Source organism: Mizuhopecten yessoensis, unplaced genomic scaffold (assembly GCF_002113885.1).
Source record: "Mizuhopecten yessoensis strain PY_sf001 unplaced genomic scaffold, ASM211388v2 scaffold7473, whole genome shotgun sequence".
Lineage (NCBI taxonomy): Eukaryota > Metazoa > Mollusca > Bivalvia > Pectinida > Pectinidae > Mizuhopecten > Mizuhopecten yessoensis.
The window spans coordinates 1212955-1235821 of record NW_018407065.1 but is presented as its reverse complement, the minus strand read 5'-3'; the positions used below and the strand labels follow the sequence as shown (position 1 = coordinate 1235821).

Genomic DNA, 22867 nt, shown 5'->3' with positions numbered 1-22867 from the left:
GGCATTCGCAATGCACTATGGGATTATTTTGGAAGTCACTTCCTGTTTCACCATACTTGCAATGGATTACCGGTAAAATTCTTTTCACAAAATCCAGTAACATCACTTTATATTCAACACAAAATATGTATTCATATCTTGCATTCTACGAATTATTTATTTATTCAATCATTTATCATAATGACATATGGAAAATATGCATATGTTTTCGTTAAAAGGGACGTGAACATCGATGCTCTGCCTTTGTTCATGTGGCGTCATTCTCTAAAATGTAAACAACGTATCTTATACGTTAATTCCACCTTTTGCTTAACTCGTTGTTATACACTTGAACTACGTGATTGTTTGTTTAGAGAATCCATGTTATGAAGCCATAGCTTATTCGGACATTGCTTCAAAGAACCCCCCATCTTCATCCGTCCACTACCCGACTCCAACAGTGTTAAGAGTTAACATTGCGAGATACTTTTGTGTCTCGGTCGGCAAAATCATATCCGATAAAAAAAGGATGTGGCTCTTATGTTATAGAAGAAACCCCCCCTCTTTTTGGGTAGTTTTTGAAAAGTGGTTATTGATGCCGTGTGCAACATTAAATTTGCTTAACGTTAGGTTCTAATTGTTATATTGATATAAACCAAATTTTGATTATATTCGAACAGGTTTAATTGAGTTTGATCCCTTTTATGGAACTGTCCTTTCATCATGTTTAGTACAACGGCGCATAATGGGTAATAATCCTGCATTTGGGTAACAATTACCTTTGTGTAAAAGAAGTGCATTGATTAATTGCCTTTTATTGGATTATGTTGAAAGAATGACACACTTTTTTGCTCCCGGTGTTTTAAAAGAACTGTTTTTTTCTCACTTTCCCTATCCAAGTAATTGTTACCCAAATTCAGGATTATTACCAATATGCGTCGTCGTGCCTAACCTATTAATTGAGAGAAAATACCTAACTGTTGAGCAAATTATCTGACGATCTCAATTGAAAGAAAATGGTTGCAATTGCTATACAGTAGCTTTGTGTTTTCATTTCAACTTGTCTGCAAAGCAAGACTATTTGGTCCTAGAAAACAGTGATATTCGCGCAAACAAGAGGCAGTTCCAGTATGCTCTTATAGCATGTATCTATAATAGGATACCCACTCTCAGATGTATGTAGGTCCGTATTAACGTGATGGAATGAGGAATTTTTTTTTGTTATTTCAGAATATTTTATCAATATCAACTTAAGTATTTTAATTTGATTTTTTTGAAACTATCATTTTATATGTTTTTGGGACAGGTAAAACAAGATGTATTTGTACAACTTAACCCTGCAGAGATCCACTGGGATCTCTTCAGCGATCCATGGCAACTTCTCGGGCTCGAAGCTGCAGGAGGTGGTCGTGTCGCGGGGCAAGATGCTGGAGCTCTTGCGTCATGACCCCAACACTGGCAAGATCTATCCAATCCTATCTGTAGAGGTGTTTGGTATGATACGATCACTGATGCCCTTCAGACTCACAGGAGGAAACAAAGGTAAACTATGTTTCAGTGAGCACAGGCACTTTATGTCCTAGTATCAACCTGGGAAAATCCTGAAATTTAATTAAGAGCATTAGACCATTTTTAGTCAATTTCAAAATTTGGAGGGGCCATTCTGTGTAAGATTAAAAGAAAATTGGAAATTGGAGGGGGTCACTGGCCCCATTCCCCTCCAGGATTATCCCTGTCAACAAGAAATAAATACATACCTTCTCTACTTCCTTGGAATATGTCATGAAAAATTAAAGGAAAGTGATTAACTATGCGTTGGTTCTGGTATAAAGCTGACCAATGGCAGTGGTTATAACTGTCCTTTGAAGATTACAGAGGAGCAATGCCCATCTACAAAACGGTCAATTTATTACCTTTTGAGCAGAGAAATGTATCGATAGATTGTCTTCTTGCTCCAAAATAATAAGTACCTACTTCAAACATGTATATATATAGATTAATGTTTTTATTCTGAAATCTTGTTGGTTCTTTTATTGGATGAAATTATTTGCAGAGCTTAAATCACAGAACTTGAACTGTTCATTCTGTTATTGGTCATTCCAATATTATCGATAACAAGTTTTGCATCATCATTTCAGATTATATTGTCGTTGGATCCGACTCTGGCAGAATTGTCATTTTGGAGTACATACCTCAAAAGAATATGTTTGAAAAGGTATGTATTTTAGTATATACCAGAGAAAAAATTGAATATTTAACTATGAGGTGAGTGATAGACATTATTAGATGATTCCTGCTTTCTTCAAAATTAACATGACCACATCATCACAAGTTTTCTCCTCTGCATCAAATCAGCAGGTGTCTGTATTATGGCGCACAATAATTTCACAAAATTCACAAGTAATACACTAAAATTTATTTCAGAATTTTGAAATATTACTTCATATTAAATGCCTTTTGTTGATGGAAACAATGATGAACCTGAAGTGAATTGTTTCAAAGTGTATTTATATTCAAGGCATAACTGCATGACTATTAACCACAGAAGCTAAAAATAACAGAAATAAAACATTGAAGTAAACCTGTTTGTAGGTTCACCAGGAGACATTTGGAAAGAGTGGTTGTCGTAGAATTGTGCCTGGACAGTACATGGCTGTAGACCCCAAAGGCAGGGCTGTTATGATAGGTATGTATTGCCAGATATAGCAGTGCTCGGTAGGTGGCAGGATTCCAATAGAATTCTGTCCTCTATGTGCTGTGATTTGTTTTAGAAGTTATAAATTACAGAAGTAGAAAAACTGAAATTTGCTTTATTCTTCAAAACTACACAAAGACGACTTGCAAAACATGTACTTGTTTGAAAAGAACATTCATTCAAATTTGGAGTTGCATATAAATAGCAATAAAGGAATTTGACCAAACCAACTGAATATTGGTTGCCCCAGATGTAGGACATGTGGATTTTACACCTCTTAAATGTTTCTCTGAAGAATGTTTTTAGATCAACTTTTTAGTAAATATAATTGCAATGTATTTCTTTCATCAAAACATATTTTACATCATCTTGAGTGATTTATAAGATGGGTTACACTTAAATTTTGCAGGCGCTGTAGAGAAACAGAAGCTTGTGTACATTTTGAACAGAGATGCCCAGGCACGTCTCACAATCTCCTCTCCTCTAGAGGCACACAAGGCCAACACACTAGTCTACCACATGGTCGGGGTGGATGTCGGCTTTGAAAACCCCACATTTGCCTGTCTTGAAATTGATTATGAGGTAAGATCACTACAAGTATAAAATTAATATCAATCCAGGAGTTATCCCTTGCCTGGATACCAACCAGTATGCAGGGCGATTGAAGAATAGGGAAAATAAGAGTAGGAGTCAATCGCAACAAGCTCAGGATAAGTTGAATCTTATTTATTGGGTATGTCTACCGGTTTCGCCCGAACAGTGGGCTTCTTCAGACATACCCAATAAATAAGATTCAAGATTCAACTTATCCTGAGCTTGTTGCGATTGACTCCTACTCTTAAGTATAAAATTAGATTTTAAACAGTCCTAACATGAACTAATGAAAGGAATTAAAAGTTTATAACTCCATCTGATAGTTTCATCACCTCCGGAGCATATCTTCTTTCTCTATGCAGTATTTTTTGGTGGGCAAAGTGTTGTATACTGAGTCAAACAATATTCAAAGCTGAATAGACCACATATATTTTGCTTTTGGAATATCATGTGCTGTTATTATAACTAAATGTATACTGTTGAAAGTACTTATATAAAAAATACAGGAAAGATGACTTTACTGAGCATCCTAGACCATTTTTTATACAAATGTTAGACTTGTACTTAAATAAATGTAAATGTTCAAAATTACAACTTGAAAATAAATGATAATGCTACCATCAGATTGATGTATTTGAAGGGGCTGTACGTTATAATAACAATCTTGTGTGTATGTGTTATAGGATGCTGACACCGACCCTACAGGAGAGGCAGGACAACAGACACAGCAGTGGCTTACATATTATGAACTTGATCTTGGACTCAATCATGTCGTCCGCAAATACTCTGAACATTTGGAAGAGCATGCTAACTTCTTAGTGTCCGGTAATAAGCAAGTTACTTCAAATTTCATTCTTCTATTTATATAGAAAACAAAACAGACAAAATATTGAATAAGATTTTTGGACTTCTCAGATGAGACTATTTCAAATCTCTTGAAAGCATCAGGTTATATGACAGTATTAAACTTGGTTATTTTATGCTAATATGTTTCTTTGTATAAAAAAAAGAACATGCATTGAAAGATAATGATTGTGCTTTCATTACAGTGCCTGGTGGTAGTGATGGTCCAAGTGGTGTACTCATCTGCTCGGAGAACTACATCACCTACAAAAACTTAGGTGACCAGCCAGATATCAGGTGCCCCATTCCTCGTAGGAGGGTAAGTACTTTACTATCTCGAGCAATCTCAGCATTAATTGACAAATGTTCAAATGTTTTACAGCTCTGTGAGCTTGTGTAGAAAAGGGTTTAGGTGTTGTTCAATCACTCCTCTAGGTTGTGTAGACAGCGCATTAGAGAGCATTTTAGTGGGTATAGGGGAAGTACTTTAATAAATGGAGGATTGTATGTAAATAAATCTCGCACAAAAACATATCAAGTAAATTGTCATCCACAGATAAATATCATGACTTTTAGACTTAGACATGGTGTTTTGATAGGTATGCTGCATAACATGCAAATAGGTAAACTTGTTTCGATGATTAATGTTATTGGAACAGGTCACAATAGTATTACTGATGTAATATGGACTTCGGCTTTCTTTCAGAATGATTTGGATGATCCAGAGAGAGGCATGATTTTTGTCTGCAGTGCAACTCACAAAACAAAAGTAAGGAATATATTTAATTCGCACATTTTAGAAAACAATTTAATGTTTCAACTAAAGGATATTTGAATAACATAAATATTAAAAAAAATCATGATCGTTTAAGATTTATTTCTAATTGTTTTAAACATAAAATTTGATGTTCACAATTGTTACTTTCACCAATGGTTACCTATAGCTAGACACTTGCTTTCCTGAAATTATTTTCTCACCTGACAAATGTTGCCATGCCACCAGTTTAGATATGTGCATACAATTACACCAGGTCTCAAATGCTGTAGACCTCATCTCCAACTAAGGCTGGTTAGATCAGTGAAACACTTTTTTCTTAAAGCATGGGTTAATCTAGCTTTTAGGGTAAGGAACCCAAGAATGGGGGAAATATTGATAATGTAATCGAGGCCCACAAAGCGCTCCACGTCAACTTGGATCAACTTTCACTTTGTTCCGGATGGAATATATTACGCATGCGTATGTCTGGTCAAATGCGTAAGCCTGGTCACTTCTGCACTTGACAGCAATGATTAGACGTTAGTGGCGCATGTTCAGATAAAAATAACTGAAAAGTCAGCAGTTCTTATCTAAAATGAGTCAAGAAATGATTTGAATTATACGAGGTAAAGAAGAAAACATAAATCAGATGAAGACACAAACGCATGAATGATATTGAAAAAAAAAGTCATATTTTGGTGCATAAATGTGCTAGTAAGTATGAGTTGGATCAGTGGTATTCATTATTTCAGTAATGAACTTATCAAATGAACTAATCAAAAGACTGGTTGCAAAGCACTATCAGAAATGGTTTGTGTACTGATGTTAAATGGAAATAAGGTCTTCAAAATAGGATTATATTTATGTAGTACAAAATACTATATTTCATTCTGCATTATAATATTTCTATTGTTTTGTTTTAATTTTCAGTCCATGTTTTTCTTCCTGGCACAAACAGAACAGGGAGATATTTTCAAAATAACACTGGAGGTTGATGATGAAATGGTATGTATAAGACTTCATGGAATAGTTTTTGAGGATTTTTTTCTTGTATTCTTTGCAGTAGATCAAATTGAGTGAGCTAATCCATTTACAACTTAATGAAGAAAAAGATTAAAGAAATGCCATATGGGATTTTATGGATTTTACTATTTTACCATAAAGTTCTCTGTAATTGTTATTGTAAATAGTAATAATTCCATAAATGTTCAAGCTTGTTCTAAAGAATGACTATTTACTATATAAAATACTGAAAAGACCCTTGTTATAAGTGGAATAATATAAGGGTTATCAAAGATGTGTTGGAATTTGTTTTTCCCAATGTCAATCTTGAATGTTCTATCGGTCCCAAACTGGTACTACCAGAGGTAACAATAGGTTTGCACTGTGTCCATTTTATATTTTATATACATCACCTGCAGATGCCGAATATTGTATTAAAAGTGAGAACTTCTTTAGATGGTTGAGTTGCATACTTAATTTAGGTCTAGGCCCAGTATTTTCAGAGCTGTAGCACTTTGTTTAGTTTTCATAAAACATATCAAAGTTTTCTGGAAGCAAAGAATAATCAATTGCTTGCAATACCTATCCTCGCTGTATAATGTTTATATATAAATAGTGGGGAAATACTTTTACATCTAATTTAATTTTGATTTGTTGTGTTTAATTCTGTAGGTGGTGGAGATTCACATGAAGTATTTTGACACTGTGCCAATATCTGCCAGTATGTGCGTTCTCAAGTCAGGCTTCCTGTTTGTTGCCTCCGAGTTTGGAAACCAGTAAGTCTACAAGTTGATCTAATCATCATGTTGGTGATATCAACTTTGTTCAAATTTATGAAGAATGAAATCTTGTTTTGCTGAAAATTGTATAAAATTATTAAGTAGACAAAATGAACATGTCTCTTATACAAAAATATTTATAGTGATTTTTTTTTCTGTTTTGTTTACGAAGTAAGATATTTGTTAGTGTGGGTCCAGGTATAACATATTCCTTATTCAAATATTTAGTTACCAATGTGTTTGTGTGGCAAACATCTTATACAAAAATAATACTTAATGTATTATAGTAACATTGTGTTTTACTGGTATGTCTGGTTCTTACAGCCACCTGTATCAGATTGCTCAGCTGGGGGACGATGACGAGGAACCCCGTTTCAGTAGTAACCAGCCATTAGAGGAGGGAGAGACCTTCTTTTTCTCCCCAAGGCCACTCAAAAATCTTGTCATGGTAGACGAAATGGACAGTCTGTCTCCGATCACTTCATGTCAGGTAAAAACATTGTAAAAGTTGCTGGTGAAAAATGGTACTTGATATTTGATATCTTTCAACTATTTGAAAATAAGAAAAAGTAAGTGTATTTGTGATGATAATGAGAGCATTATATTTCATCAGCCATTACCAGTAAAATATTTGATGTTTCAACAGCCAAGCAATTTGAATATAAATTTGTATCACTTTTTGATGGAGTGTAGTGTTTCAACAATTTTATTTCCTGGGAAAACAGATCCAGTAAAGAGGCTTTGAAAACAAATGATTTCTCTGCTTTAAATGAATTTACAAAACAAAACGTTTCTAGCAAAAGTTATTTTTTTGTACATCCACAGAAAATTTAGAGAAAAGTGCTGTTTATCTTTTTATACAGATTGCTGATTTGGCCAATGAAGATACACCCCAGCTGTACACACTATGTGGGCGTGGTTCACGCTCTACCCTTAGAGTTTTACGGCATGGACTTGAGGTACAGTTCATCTAGCTACAAGCTAACAAAAAACATGTTCAGTGTCCATTTAAAATTATAGACTACACTTCGGAATTTAATTTTTCTAGCAAGTTCAAACTAAATAGAAATTTTGGTTTTGAGTGTATTATGGAAAACAACTTTCCAGACTATAGAGTTAGTCTACAGATAAACCTGTCTTTGCACAACCACACTTCTGCTAGTCAAAAATCATATTCTGACAGGTACAGTTTACTTTAAACAATATCACTGAAGAGGTAGCTTTAGTTGTGATACTCCACACACATGGAGGCACGTCCTTAAATGACCTTAGGTGTTTAAAGGACGTTAAACAAAATCAAACCAAACCATACTTGTGATTTGTAAATAAAAATGTTCTAAGTTCTGAAATATACTCTTGACATCAATGTCGTCATTTAATTATATTTGAAATTTTTAATAACCTGTGTATAATAATTGCAACCAAATGTTTAAAAACTATCTCGAGTCATGGTAATAATATTACATTTACTTTTTTTACAGGTATCTGAGATGGCTGTGTCCGAGTTGCCCGGTAACCCAAATGCTGTGTGGACAGTCAAGAAAAATATAGAGGGTAAACAGGTTTACATTGTGCTTATAAAATGTGTTGATTTATATAGAGTGTCAGATTTACTTTTGTGGGTCCCTGCAGGAGATAGCAAAGGTTTTGACTTGTACTTCAGTAATTTGTCTGAACCTTGATACTGTATGATCCCATCTTGTGCATAGACTAAACTTCAGCATGTTTTAGAGGCCTTCTGGTATCAAATGGATTGTGTATCTCCCCAATTTCATTCAACATCAATGACATAAAAATGATAAGCTAAGCATAATTTATTGTTTAAACAACAAAGCAATATTTCTCTGATCTCATTGTATTGGTACAATCTAAGAATGAGAACTCGTGTCACTGAAACAAATTTTAGATAGTATTGCAACTTGTGCAAGTATAGAAAGTTCTTAGGAACGTCTTTATGATGCAAAGTTGGGTACTCCTCAGTTGAAAAACTGATGTACAATCTTTTTTACAGAGAAATTTCAGCCAAAATTTTCATTTCAGATATAAAAAAATCGAGGGTAAATTGAAAATCTTATCTGAATTTGAAAACAGTTAACCAAATGATGAAAGATATTGATATAAAGAAATTGATAAAGTGATATCTTAAACTTCCATTTCTGAAAGTAGATTTTTTTTTTTTTTTAAAGTCATGAAACCAAGGATGGCATCTGTGATCTATGCTGTATTTTGTTTGGGGGTTATATGTTATGCTGGTAAAGACATTTACCTACATCTGGTTTTGGAGGAGTGCAAAGTTTTTGAACACTGACAGGGATGAGGAAGTAGATGTAATATTTGGGTGTAGAGGTGAAGGTATCTGGGACTTCAGTTCGGTGTGATGTTTGGGTACAGAGACTGGGATATTAGGGGCCCACAGAGTTAGACTGTCAGACACACAATAATAAAGGCTGGTGTGAGGACCCCTCCTACACCATGCCTACTTTCTAATTTCAGGTGTGTGAAGGCTGAGTGCAGAAACAGACAAGAGGTGGGTAGATTCTCTCCAAAAAAAAATCATCATACTCATCAACACTGAGACTATTAGTCATTCTTCACACTGGGACTGACATGTTTATAGACAAATGCACCAAAATCAAATATAGACCTTTTTCAGTCTGATTTAAAACATTTTGTGGCTAAAGCCATGGACAATATGGTTTTGAAATTTTTGAACTAGATAGGCTTTTATATTAACCCTTAGGCTGCTACGCGCGACATCTGTCGTTTTGAAAGTTGGGCCGTCAGTGCTATGCACGACATATGTCGTTTCTCGGTCTGTAGGTTTTGATCGGTAGCCAGGAAGTGTGAAGTTGGGTTGTTGCTATACCAAACCAGAACGTGTATATTAGAAGGCTTCTGATTGGTTGTTTTGTCATTACTTTCGATATTCACGGCAGTGTACCCTAGTTATAACAAAAGGTGTGCGAGAGAATTTCAAATCGAAAAAAAAGTCATAAAAATGGCGGACGTGTAGATTGAAGCGATGAATATGATGGTAAACATTTATTCTCCATTGTCACCTACGATGAAAAAGGTTTTGAAGGGTTTGGCATGGTTGATGTGGAAATACTTTGGTGTAACATAATATGTAACTTTCCAATAAACGGATTTGTGCCCTACGCAAACAAGAAAATATCGGCGGACCGAGGTGCACATGTCGTCTGCAGGTGAGGCCAAATTGAACATTCACATTGATGCGTTTTGAGCCGATTTATTACTTCAAACTTTTTATCAGTGATTTAATCATAAACTAGACCGTAGCTAAGATATATCTATATGCCAACTGTGACAGTAAATGTATTGAATGGCGACCTGACACCTGTAGCAAATCACATGCAATTCTTGGCGAAATACCTGACCTTTTTACCCGAGAATCTCCGTGTAAATATACAGCGTCTTATGTCAAAAATGAAGTTTTAATCTCTGTTATCATTTGCCAATCACATTTTTAAAATAATTTTAAAATGATCTTCCTCTTGCTTAAATCTGATTAATTAAAAGTTTCACATTTTCTTACCTTTATTACCACCTGTACAGGTAAATACTGATGCAACTTTAGAATTGAAAACGTTCATATAAACTAGAGACAACAACGAACAATTTTCATACAACTTTTTTTCACATATAACAAATATTTTCCAAGTTATGCACATTTAAAAAATCAGGTAAATTAATTTCAATTTCAATAATTAATTCAGCAGTGGTGTCCCTTTACATAGAAATAAATGTAGCAGCCTAAGGGTTAACAACTTGAAACATCTTTCAGTTTTCTTGCCGGATATTTAGTTAAATACTGTTGTTGAAGTTGGTACAGCTTTATCTCCTGATGCCTTGTGTCAACTTTGTGTTTAGATAGATAATTCCAATCTTGTGATCGTTTCAAGAATCAAAATTTAAATGTGGGTTATAGATAATCTGTTGGATGTAGCCAATGTTATTGTAAAAGTAATACAATACAGCTGTTGGCATCATTCAATGAGATCTGGATGTCAATCTTGAAGCATTCTCATTGTGAAAAGGGCAAATTTTGAATACCATATGGTCATTTACAGACTTGCCATTCTAGAATGCAAGTCTTAATGGGTTTTCCTGGGTGTAACTGAACAGGAATACCTGTGTCTGGTTCAATACAACGTCATGTATCTTTTTGTGAATGTCGCATTCAATTTAGTTGTGGTTTTTTTCTCAGTTTAATCATTTTAGTGATGATTAAATTGTTATTCATGTGATTGAACTATTAAAATTTGGACAAATCTGTTTTTCAACATTTATTCTTCTGGGTATTTGCTCATGTGATATTAATTCTGAAGGGGAAAATCCTTAATATCAGTTTGAGGTCAGAGATGAGTTTTAAGGTATCCTAAATATTTAACTGTTATAGCTGGTGTAAAATAAGAAGTAAAAAATACATGTGATGAATTGTTCACTAGTTGATCTCTCTATCATGGCCAGAAATTCTGCTTTGTCTTTACAGACGAGTTTGATGCTTACATCATCGTGTCCTTCGTGAACGCCACACTGGTCCTGTCTATTGGGGAGACAGTTGAGGAAGTGACTGACTCTGGCTTCCTGGGAACCACTCCCACCATTTCCTGTTCACAGCTTGGAGACGACGCCTTGGTACAGGTCTGTACAAATCAAACTCCATAACCTTATGTTTGATTGAAGGGCAACATTAAAATCTGTCACACTTTCGTTAATTCAATTTAGATATGATACCGAGTATGAAGTAACCAATTAAATTTGCTTAAACTCAAATATTACATTCGCTCTGAACAGTAGTCTTCTGGATCTAGTGACAATGATATTATTGTTGTATTGAACTTAATTGCATGTAGATGCTTTATTTTGATTTGTTTGACTCTTTTACTTCTACAGATATATCCGGATGGTATCCGTCATATCCGTTCAGATAAGCGTGTCAACGAATGGAAGACTCCAGGCAAGAAAAACATCGTCAAATGTGCTGTGAATCAGAGACAGGTGGTCATTGCTCTTACTGGTGGAGAGTTGGTCTACTTTGAAATGGACCCAGTAAGTTTTCCTAACGAATGTTATAAACCTTAAGTGACCATGTGGTGTGACTAGATAATTGACACATTAGTCACATGACTCGAGGATTGAACCATGACTGAATAAAACTGACAGATGGCATAAATCTTTTATCAATTTATTTTAAATTTTAATTTGATAATCTATATCCAGTTTATATAAATCATTATACAAGCTTACATGAGAATATCAAACGGTTATTGATTGTACAAGATAAGTAATATCTGAAGCACAATATTGTAATAAGATGGTAGTTGTACGTGATCTGCATGAACATGATGTCATTTATCTATCCGTGTTTCACCTGAATTACACTGATTACATATAGATTCTGATTCATGCAGTTTAAAACAAATATGCTTTCTGAAAAAAGACATTCTAGCTACAGCCAGAAAATGTGGCATAAAAAGGAAGCATTATTAAATAATCTTGGTTTATTTCTTTTAAAAATGATAACCACTTCTTTCTCTACAGACTGGCCAGCTCAATGAGTATACGGAGAGAAAGGACATGTCCTCAGATGTTGTGTGTATGGCTTTAGGTCGTGTACCAGTTGGAGAACAGCGCTGCCGATTTTTGGCTGTGGGACTGGCTGACAACACTGTGCGAGTTGTATCTTTAGACCCAACAGTAAGTCTTGCTTCAGCTATAAACGATCAAGGCCACTTCATATGGTTTTTCTTAAATTAGATTTAGGCTTTGTGAGATAAATCATAAGTTAATTTATAGAAAATGAAATTATTATGACTTACTTGCTGATATTGTGGGATTTATTTGTCAATCCAAGGGATCTGTATGTATGAACATGATGTTATTTATCTATCCGTGTTTCACCTGAATCACACTGATTACATATAGATTCTGATTCATACACATACTTTTGAACGTAATGGCAGATGGAGGGAGAAGGAGAAATTGTAACTTGTGCATTATTTTGCTTGTTCACAATTAAAATGGTTTAGCGAGTGAATGAAGCACTGTATCTGAAAGTAAGTGTTTATGATGTGATGTGTTTGTTGTGTACAGGACTGCCTGTCCCCACTCAGCATGCAGGCCATGCCAGAGCCCCCAGAGTCACTTTGTATAGTAGAGATGGGAGGTACCGAGGCTAAGGAGGAAACAGGAGAAACTGGCTCAGTTGGGGGTCTCTTCCTCAACATCGGTTTACAGGTAAAAGCAATCTCTTTATCCTCGCTGCTTAGGAGCAAATGTCCAAATTGGTAAAGCTCTTAGTGTCAACCTAGCATGATTCTGGAGTTTGTTTGTTAAAGTAAGCTTTTCTACCGAAGGTTTTGTTAAGACTGCATGAAAATGATGTTATTTATCTATCCGTGTTTCACCTGAATCACCCTGATTAGCTTTAGATTCTGATTCATGCAGTTGTTAATTATTAAAATTCATGTCATCTTTGTTTTACTGATGTGTTGATATCAGAATATGAAAAGTAATTGATATTTGGAAGATCTTAATATGTTTCCTGATTCCAGAACGGTGTGTTACTGCGGACTGTGTTGGACACAGTGACTGGTGATCTGTCGGACACTAGGACCAGATACCTTGGTCTGCGACCAGTCAAACTCTTCAGAATAAGCATGCAAGGCTCAGAGGCTGTAAGTTGTGATTTCATAAAGAGGAAATATAGAAATGTTGTTTAAATTGCTCCATGTTTTTATGCTGTAATTCTGAAGGTATTAAAGATATATTAATGCAATTTTACTTGTGTTAGATCACTGACTTTCACTTCAAGGCAAAACGAGTGTTTCATTTAAAGTTTTCCAAGGCCGTAATATTTAAAACAATCAAGATATCTTAAAATTTGCAATTATAAGTGTAATGGCATCATTCACAAAGGACATGCCGTAAACAAAATTCAGGTTGTTTATTAAGAGGGTTTTGAGTGCAACAAAACAAGTGCCTTGTTTCATGTTAAGCTTAAATGATATAACATTTAATTAGGTTCTGTAAAAATATACAAATTTTCTTTGTCAAGCAATAAAGCATCGGTGTGCCATGTAATGATGATACAACATTCTCCACTTCAGATGAATGAGATGATTATTGAATTTTCTGAAACATGGCTATAACAATGGGGTTTTTTGTTATATACACAGAAATTGGAAAACGATTGCATCATTGCATTGTTGGCAATTGTTGAAGTAAAAAAAAAAAATCACTACATTATACAGCAATATCTAAAATGTCGGATTTCAATTGTAGGTACTGGCTATGTCAAGTAGATCATGGCTCAGCTACACATACCAGAACCGATTCCATCTGACGCCGCTCTCCTACGAGACACTGGAATATGCCTCTGGATTTGCCTCAGAACAGTGTCCAGAGGGCATTGTTGCCATTTCCACAAACACACTCAGGTATACAAAACATTTCTCCCATTTCTGTCTGTAAGATAGAGCTGTCCCAAGTAAAAACAGCAGTCTCTTGGATTGGAGATGTAGAACAGGGTTATTTAATACATTGTAGAAATACATGTAAAGACAGCATGAAGATGATGTTATTTATCTATCCGTGTTTCACCTGAATTACACTGATTACATATAGATTCTGATTCATGCAGAACTAAAGAAGTGTTGGTGGGGAGGGATTATTTTCAATTACGAGGAACAAGGAACCTTGCAACATTTCAACATGTGTGGTTTTTGACTATTGGCTTTTGTAGATTTGCATTTTCAGTTATATTCTTCATGAAGGTATATGGTTTTTGATTACACCTAGGTTCTAATTTGTGCAAAAATAGAAATTTAAACGAGGATTTTGGAAATAATAAACACGCCTTTGGGTAGGTAGGGGAGAGATTTCTAATAGACCTTCAGAATCAACTACAGGCCTCCCATGTTTACTTAAAGGAAAAGCCCTCTCCAGAATGCACATACATAGCAATAAAAAATACATAGTCTATAATATACTTGCATATTCATTATCATATGTGACATTGTTCAATATTTATTGAGCCATAGATATTAAATGTTTCTTGGGTAAGTTCTTCATATTTTTAAGATAACAAAGTGCCATGTTGATGATGATACAATATTCTCCACTTCAGATGAATGAAATGATTATTGAACGTTCTGAAATGTCATGGCATTTACGTATACTGTGATTAGTTGTCTGGCACCTAGAGGAATGTGACAGTTAACAAATGATCTTAGTGGGATAACCCTTTAAGAATTTTTGGTTTACATCGATTTGAAATTGTACATGTTCCTGTAGTACCATTTTCTCCCATTTCTGTCTGTAAGATAGAACTGTCCCAAATATAAAAAACAGCAGTCGCACAGAGATGTAGAACAGGGTTATTTAATACATTGTAGAAATACATGTAAAGACAGCATGAAGATGATGTTATTTATCTATCCGTGTTTCACCTGAATTACACTGATTACATATAGATTCTGATTCATGCAGAACTAAAGAAGTGTTGGTGGGAAGGGATTATTTTCATGTAAGAGGAACAAGGAATACTGTAATTAGTTGTCTGGCACCTAGAGGAATGTGACAGTTAACAAATGATCTTAGTGGGATAACCCTTTAAGAATTTTTGGTTTACATCGATTTGAAATTGTACACATTCCTGTAGTATCAATTTTAAGCTCTTTTATTTTCAACCAAGTCTTGGATTTTGTGAAAAGTTTAATAGTCGGTGCAATGACCCTTCGTGTAATGCTTTGACTTTCATGAGAGTTTATACACAGAAATTTTGAATTTCATTTTTAAAACAAGTCGCACGGTTTCCTTGATGCTTTGATCTAATAAATACTAGATCAGCAAATGTATATAATGCATTCCGTTTCTTCATCATGTGTCAATTGTATTCACCCATCATTCTACACAATCTGGGGCAGGTTCCACATACACTTCATAGTATTCTTGTTCATTTAATTTTCGTTAAGCAATTAAAAAAATGGAATTGATTCCACTTGATAGTTGAATAATTTGCATTCTTCGCCAGTACTTGTAATTACCACGCAAATGATGAAATCATATTCTCCACTTCACCTGAAAAAGATGATTATTGAAACTTCTGATTGTGTGGTATTAACAAAAACTAAGTTTAATAACTTACCTAACACAGTTGAATACCTTGTAATGGCTTTAATTTGATGTGAACATTAGAGGTACTTATGATTGAACTTTGTATTCATCATTCTTTCTTGCTTGCCTACAGGATTTTAGCCCTGGAGAAGCTGGGAGCCGTGTTCAATCAAGTGTCTTATCCCCTACAGTACACACCACGCAAGTTTGTCATTCATCCTGAGTCCAGCAACCTTGTAATTATAGAGACGGACCACAACGCCTACACAGAAGCCACCAAGATGGAGAGGAAGCAGCAGATGGCTGAGGTTAGTCCCTCAGTTTGGTAATTTCTAGCATTGTTAACTAAATGAAACTAATTTCTCAAAAAGAATGGAATAAGAAGTATAATCTTATGTTTTTACTTCAGGTTCTCTTGTAAAGAACAATTTATAATATATTGATATTCTTTCCAACTGTGAGAAAGTGGTGTTTACATAACGTACTTGTTCTGTTGCTTGTTATACTTGCAGTTCTTAAGAGAAAATCCTTGGCCCCATTTGTTAGTTCATTTGATTTGTGGTAATGTGTGTTTTGTTATGCTTGTAGGAGATGGTTGAGTCTGTAAATGAGGAACAGCGAGAGATGGCAGCAGAAATGGCAGCAGCCTTCCTCAATGAGGAACTGCCAGAGACTATATTTGGCTCGCCCAAGGCAGGGTCAGGCATGTGGGCGTCGCTCATAAGAGTCATCAATCCAATCACAGGGCAGACACTGGACAAGGTCCAGCTGGAACAGAACGAGGCTGCTCACAGGTCAGTAGACAGGCAGGGGTCACAGATCAGTAGTATGTTGAAGGTCTCATGTCACTGATATAGTGAAGATCACAAGTTAATGGTATGGTATAGGTCACCTTGGCAGTTATAACAATCAAATGACAGAGGTCATGTGTCAAATGATGTAGGGTATAGAATGTTCATAGAAATTGTTCATGCAATTCCTGAACATCTTTTTAAAAAAAAAATGATGAGTCCCTTTATTAAAAGATTTACTGTGTTCTCGAAAGGTTAGCGAGTCGAACAAGAAAAGTATGAGTTCAGAACTCAAATAAATGAGTCATAAAAACACTGTCAAGACTGTTTGTTATTAATAGCAAGCATTGGCTTATTAGTACTTTTAGTACGGTTTGCTTTTGTTACCCTGTGTTTTGTTGTGTGGATCCACCTTTTTAACCTACAACACTTCCACTTTATCTCCACAGCATTGCCCTGGTGAAATTTGCGAGTCGAGGAGATGATATTTTTGTGTTGGTGGGTGTGGTTAAAGACTTGGTCCTAAATCCCCGCTCTTTGGGTGGTGGCTATGTGTACACTTATCAACTAAGAGATGGTGAGAAACTGGAATTCCTCCACAAAACATCCATGGAGGACATGCCTGGGGCTATCGCCTCTTTCCAAGGCAGGGCACTCATTGGTGTTGGAAAATACCTGCGTATCTATGACATCGGCAAGAAAAAATTACTCAGGAAATGTGAAAACAAGGTGGGTTCAGACACAAGCTTTTGTCTACAATATAACGTGGAGGTATACATGCGATTAATTTAATGAATTTCTCTCTAATTCATATTCTCTATCTTTATCTAATTGTATTTTTAAAAGCATCTTTATCAATACCCATTCATTGTTAATGACAAATAAAATGACTTAATTGTATTTAATCATTATGCATTTTGAGAATACATCGGATGTCAAGATTAAAATATCTGGCGACCCAAAAGGACATTTAATAAGGAATATATGTTAAATCATCAAAATATCAGATGCTAACATAGTTACATGTATTTTGTTCCAGCATGTGCCAAACTTTATTGTTAGTATTCACACGCTTGGTAACCGTGTAGTGGTAGCCGATGTGCAAGAGAGCTTCCACTTTGTGCGATACAAGCGCCAGGAAAACCAGTTAATTGTATTCGCTGATGACACCAATCCTCGATGGATTACAGCATCTTGCATGCTGGACTACAACACAGTCAGCGGGGCAGACAAATTTGGCAACATTACAATTGTACGTATATATGATATAAACCTGATTTACATTTGATAAAATGAAAGATTTAAGTTTTATCAATACTCTAAAAATTATTTTTTGGATGTAATAATTTTGGCACATCTGGGTTTAAAACAAATAAATTTCCTTTGAAATTGTGCGCAGCATTCCTTGATAAAGATAATTTACTGATCGATACCTGTACTTTGTTTTGTGTGTAGATCCGGCTGCCGACTGATATCAGTGATGAGGTGGATGAGGATCCTACTGGAAATAAAGCCTTGTGGGACAGAGGAGTGCTCAATGGGGCATCACAAAAGGTACTGATTAGTAAAAATACCATGTTATGAGACTTGGGGTGGGGGTATGACCACCCAAAGTAATTTACTATCCTAGGGTCCAATACACAAATATCAATAATTTTGTTAAAACACCAGCCATATGTTATCAATTTCAAATATCTCTCTGTCCCCATATATTGTCAGTAAGTTTTTACTTACCCTCCAATATATTCCAATCTTTAGTTGCCCTGACTGACTTTGCGTTTTAAGATTTCAAACAACAATGTATTGTACATTCTCCAAGTGAAAGAAACGACAGGTTCCTAGTTGATCCAGCTTTCCTTGTCTTCTTGTATATTATTAAGTTGTCATAGGAACATTGGCAGTGTGAATACAGGCAAACTTGTAAGCAAGGTTATGTTTTGATTTTGATTACAGACAGAAATAGTGTCCAACTTTCACATTGGTGAGGTGGTAACGTCCCTACAAAAGGCAACCCTCATCCCTGGAGGTTCAGAGTCTCTGGTCTACACCACATTGTCTGGTGGCATCGGCATGCTGGTACCCTTCACATCACATGAGGTAAGCAGTTTGATTCAGCATCTCTAATTCATATATATGCATAATTTCTGGCTTTTAAAGAGTTGTTTTAAATGCTTAAATATCAGAATTAGACCATTTCAAATGCTATGAAGTATAAGAAATCATTTCAATCTGAAATATATTATTACCAAATCAAATTTTAAAAATGCATAACATTTGAATATGTATTTCTTTGGGCTTATTTGAATACATATGACAGTAGCTATCTGAATATATCTGACAGTAGAGAGATACTATTCCTTTTATCTTCTAGGACCATGACTTTTTCCAACATTTAGAGATGTACATGAGATCTGAACACCCTCCACTGTGTGGCCGTGACCACTTGTCCTTCCGCTCCTACTATTTCCCAGTGAAGGTATGCACTTACTGTTTCCTCATCCTTGTCTGTGCCAGAATGAAACATGTGCCATTCATCTTAAGAAATTGTTACAAAATTAAATGTTGATAAGCAACATTTTATATGGTACGATGTAATCTTGCATGATCTTCCATTTTATATGAGATTTATAAATTTGTTCAAAGAGTTTTCATTTAGCAAGCACCTTGCAAGCTCAAAAGAAAAATTAGTGTCAAGTTCAACCATTAAATGACTTTATATTACATTAATATCACATGTGAATGGTTTGCTTTAACCAAAATATAGTTTATCAATAATTTTGATTTGTCTTGCAAACACTTCTTGGTTAGTTAGTAGTTAGGAAGGCATTATGAGTATATTTTATCACGTCTTTCAGTGATCAGCTATGTACAAAGTATTGTTATGTTTTACAGAATGTGATAGATGGTGATGTGTGCGAGATGTTCAACTCCATAGATATCTCAAAGCAAAAGGCCTTGTCAGAGGAGCTTGACCGAACACCAAGTGAGGTAAGAAAAAATCTACAAGTCAGGGATACTGATGGTGCATAGAATGTGGTATATAGGCCTAGGTCTTGTCATTCCCTTTTAGTAAAATTTACAGTAGATCATAGAGTGCTGTCAATCAAAATCTAGACAATATGTTGGTGAAACAATTTTCTCAACAAGTAGCAACATTGTTTTGCACCATGTATTTTACAAGCAAGATTATGGTGTATTTAAATGAGGTATATGACAGCATATTTGAAAAAAGAGAAATCATCATGTTTGATCAGATAACAATATAGATAAAATGTAGGAAAGAAACAATTATTGTTAGAAATCTATCACTGCAGAGTTGTCAGAACAAATATATGTCATTGTCTCGAATATTTACTTTCTGCATCAAGTTATGTGAAACTTCGGTAACAAATTGCAATCCTATGATTATTTTCTTAAATATTTTTGCATAGTTATGCCTACACGTTACGTGAAATGTGGAAATCAAGTGTGTAATTCTTCAGTATTTAAAGTGGTCCTCCAGATGAGACACCTTTCATCATAATATGTCTTCCTGTACTGATTGTCATTTTGATAATTTCAGGTTTCAAAGAAATTAGAAGACATCAGAACCAGATATGCCTTCTAAGAGAACGACTGACGCAGACATTAATTTATAAAGTGTTTAACTTGCTGTGGATACAGTGTCCTACATACCCATTGTGTGGAAAATGAGAGATCAGCGTTCTGATATAGGTGCTACCTGTACAGATCCAACGTTGGTTTCAGGCATCCTGTATCATTACCACTAGGCCTGTATTTAAGGACATTGCCAGGTGAAAACAGACATGGAGTATAATGGTGTGACTAGACAAATATTTCACTGTTAAGAAATGAAAATATCTTGTCCATAACATTCAAAGGAAGGAAAATCTTCCGTACAAAAACGATTCAAATCTAATGGATTTACAAATATATATTAATGTATTGCGTAAATCTGTGTGCATTAACTATAAAGGGGCAATGGTGCAGACTGTTGCAGTGTTGTGGACTTGACTTTGGTAATGTGCCATGGTAACGCCATAGTAAACAACATTTACTGGACTTACGTCACTGCCTGTACTTTTTGTGGTAATATAATGTTCCCACAAACGAGAACAAATGTGGCGTTTGTTACTTGGAACTTCAAGTGTTATTCCTCATTCAACACATTTTAAAGTGATATACTGTACAAGGTGGGGAAAATGTACATAGATTTCATTGACATTTGCAGAAGAGAGACATTTTTTTGGCGATTAGAGACTTCATTTTCATAATCCATCAACAGCATTTGAGTTGTTGTGTGATGAGCGGTGAGAGGCATAAGTGAGACAGTTTGTGTATGGAAGATGTGCTTGTATGTGTACAGATATTTTGACCTGTTGAACAATTTCATTTATATTCATAGAATCATTCATGTGCTTTACAAAGAGATTCAGAATTTTTTGTTGTGGATACTGTTCTACAAATCATCAATAAAATTGAAAGGAAAGAAAAAATCTTGTTTATCCTTGTAAATAGCTATGCAATGACTTGGTATTGAATGATATTTCTATTAATGTTCATTTCTATTGATGTTTGATTACTATGTGCAGAAATATCCAGAAGTATTAAATGTATATGCTTGGAGAGAGCATAAAAGATCAAATAGATTTGTGTATACTGAATAAATATGCCCTTTGCACACTTATGTAACGGGGATAGTTTGATCAGGATACACACCCATCTATTTCAGTTTGCATCTTTCGTGATTGTCATTTGATTGATTGGATCAACAGATATAACGGAAGACAATATTTTCCACTTAACAGTTAACAAGAATCCAGAATCGTTAGAATAATGAATGCAAACATGATGGATGGAAAGTGTGGGCACCATAGGCATCGCGGAATAGGAATATTATCGCGAAAATCGTTCAACTGTCGCCATCTCCCAATCTCCCCTGCTGATGACGTTTACAGTTTAAATGTCGGAGATGATTCGCTATTTAGGGACTTATTCTTTATACATGTATTAGGAATTTTTGGAGAGTTGCATCCAGTTGACCAATACACTTGTTAGTCAAGGTTTTCTTAAAATGTGACGCTTCAATTGCGTAAAGATATACAAATGTCAATGTCATTAAGACCCGATTTCCACCTAGCGACGTGTCTGTCTGGGTGAAGGCTTGTTCTCCCCTATGCTTTGATTTTTGGTGACGTACATAATTTACTAGAATTGACATCTTGTCTGGTGCGCGACATGTTTATCTTTCCAGAACCTGGTTCAATGATTATGCAGTAATCTTGAGAATTAAAACAAACTCGTTAAAATATGTGTGCTTTCCGCTAAAAGTAAGTCTATATCGGTGAAGTAGTACATGCTAGGTATACCAAATAGAACAATGTATTTAGCGCACAAACTTGGCACATTTGTTTTTCCGATTTTTAACAGATTATCTTAATGTTGACTTGGCGCACCAAAGTATACAATGAAAATTGCATACGCAAAACTAGTTTGATCCTTTCATGGACATCAAAAATATCTGGCGGTCGCATAACGGTGAAATTTACTGGCTTTGAAGTCTTGTCGTTCCTTTGTTATCTTCAAGGGATACATTCAGCCTGCAATTGGTCAGGTTTTTAGGTCACCTGAGCTTTAGCTCAAGTGACCTATTGCTATCCGTTTTCGTCCGTCGTCGTCCGTTAACATTTTACATTTCAAACAAAGTCAAGTTCTGCTTGGCCGATTGACCTGAAAGTTGGTAGGAATGATCGACTCATGGTCCTGACAAAGTGTAGTTATTTTTCGGGTCGTTCAGAAATCCAATATGGCCGCTGTAGCCGCCATTTTAAAAAACTATTTCAAACTTAAAGTCAAGTTCTGCTGGGCAGATTGAACTGAAAGTTGGTAGGAATGATCGACTCATGGTCCTGACAAAGTGTAGTTATTTTTCGGGTCGTTCAGAAATCCAATATGGCCGCTGTAGCCGCCATTTTAAAAAACTATTTCAAACTTAAAGTCAAGTTCTGCTGGGCAGATTGAACTGAAAGTTGGTAGGAATGATCGACTCATGGTCCTGACAAAGTGGTGTTATTTTTCAGGTCAATCAGAAATCCAATATGGCCGCCATTTTGAAAAACTATTTCAAAATTAAAGTCAAGTTCTGCTAGGCCGATTGAACTGAAACTTTGTAGGAATGATCGACGCATGGTCCTGACAAAGTGTTGTTATTTTTCGGGTCGATCAGAAATCCAATATGGCCGCCACAGCCGCCATTTTGAAAAACTATTTCAAACTTAAAGTAAAG

The 22867-nt window shown here is 35.3% G+C and overlaps 1 protein-coding gene across 1 annotated transcript; it reads left to right on the top strand.

The window, feature by feature from the left end:
* The first annotated feature begins 20 nt into the window (after positions 1–20).
* On the top strand, positions 21–21070 carry LOC110453600 (splicing factor 3B subunit 3). The gene is made up of 28 exons (XM_021502598.1): positions 21–72; positions 1286–1521; positions 2118–2194; positions 2572–2665; positions 3084–3256; positions 3952–4093; positions 4318–4430; positions 4818–4880; positions 5799–5873; positions 6543–6646; positions 6974–7139; positions 7513–7608; positions 8131–8203; positions 11163–11314; positions 11567–11722; positions 12215–12370; positions 12767–12910; positions 13228–13350; positions 13958–14112; positions 15924–16098; positions 16379–16584; positions 17031–17310; positions 17621–17833; positions 18037–18135; positions 18535–18678; positions 18953–19057; positions 19474–19569; positions 20144–21070. Exons 2-28 carry the CDS (start codon positions 1296–1298, stop codon positions 20186–20188), a joined length of 3651 nt encoding a protein of 1216 aa, XP_021358273.1. The 5' UTR covers positions 21–72; positions 1286–1295; the 3' UTR covers positions 20189–21070.
* Positions 21071–22867: the final 1797 nt, after the last annotated feature.

Bases quoted from the DNA above. Each gene is read 5' to 3' on its own strand.
- LOC110453600 (XM_021502598.1), top strand. From the start codon at position 1,296: ATGTATTTGTACAACTTAACCCTGCAGAGATCCACTGGGATCTCTTCA. The intron at 4,431-4,817 runs GTAAGTACTTTA...GCTTTCTTTCAG, and splicing joins GCCCCATTCCTCGTAGGAGG to AATGATTTGGATGATCCAGA. The intron at 12,371-12,766 runs GTAAGTCTTGCT...TGTTGTGTACAG, and splicing joins TTGTATCTTTAGACCCAACA to GACTGCCTGTCCCCACTCAG.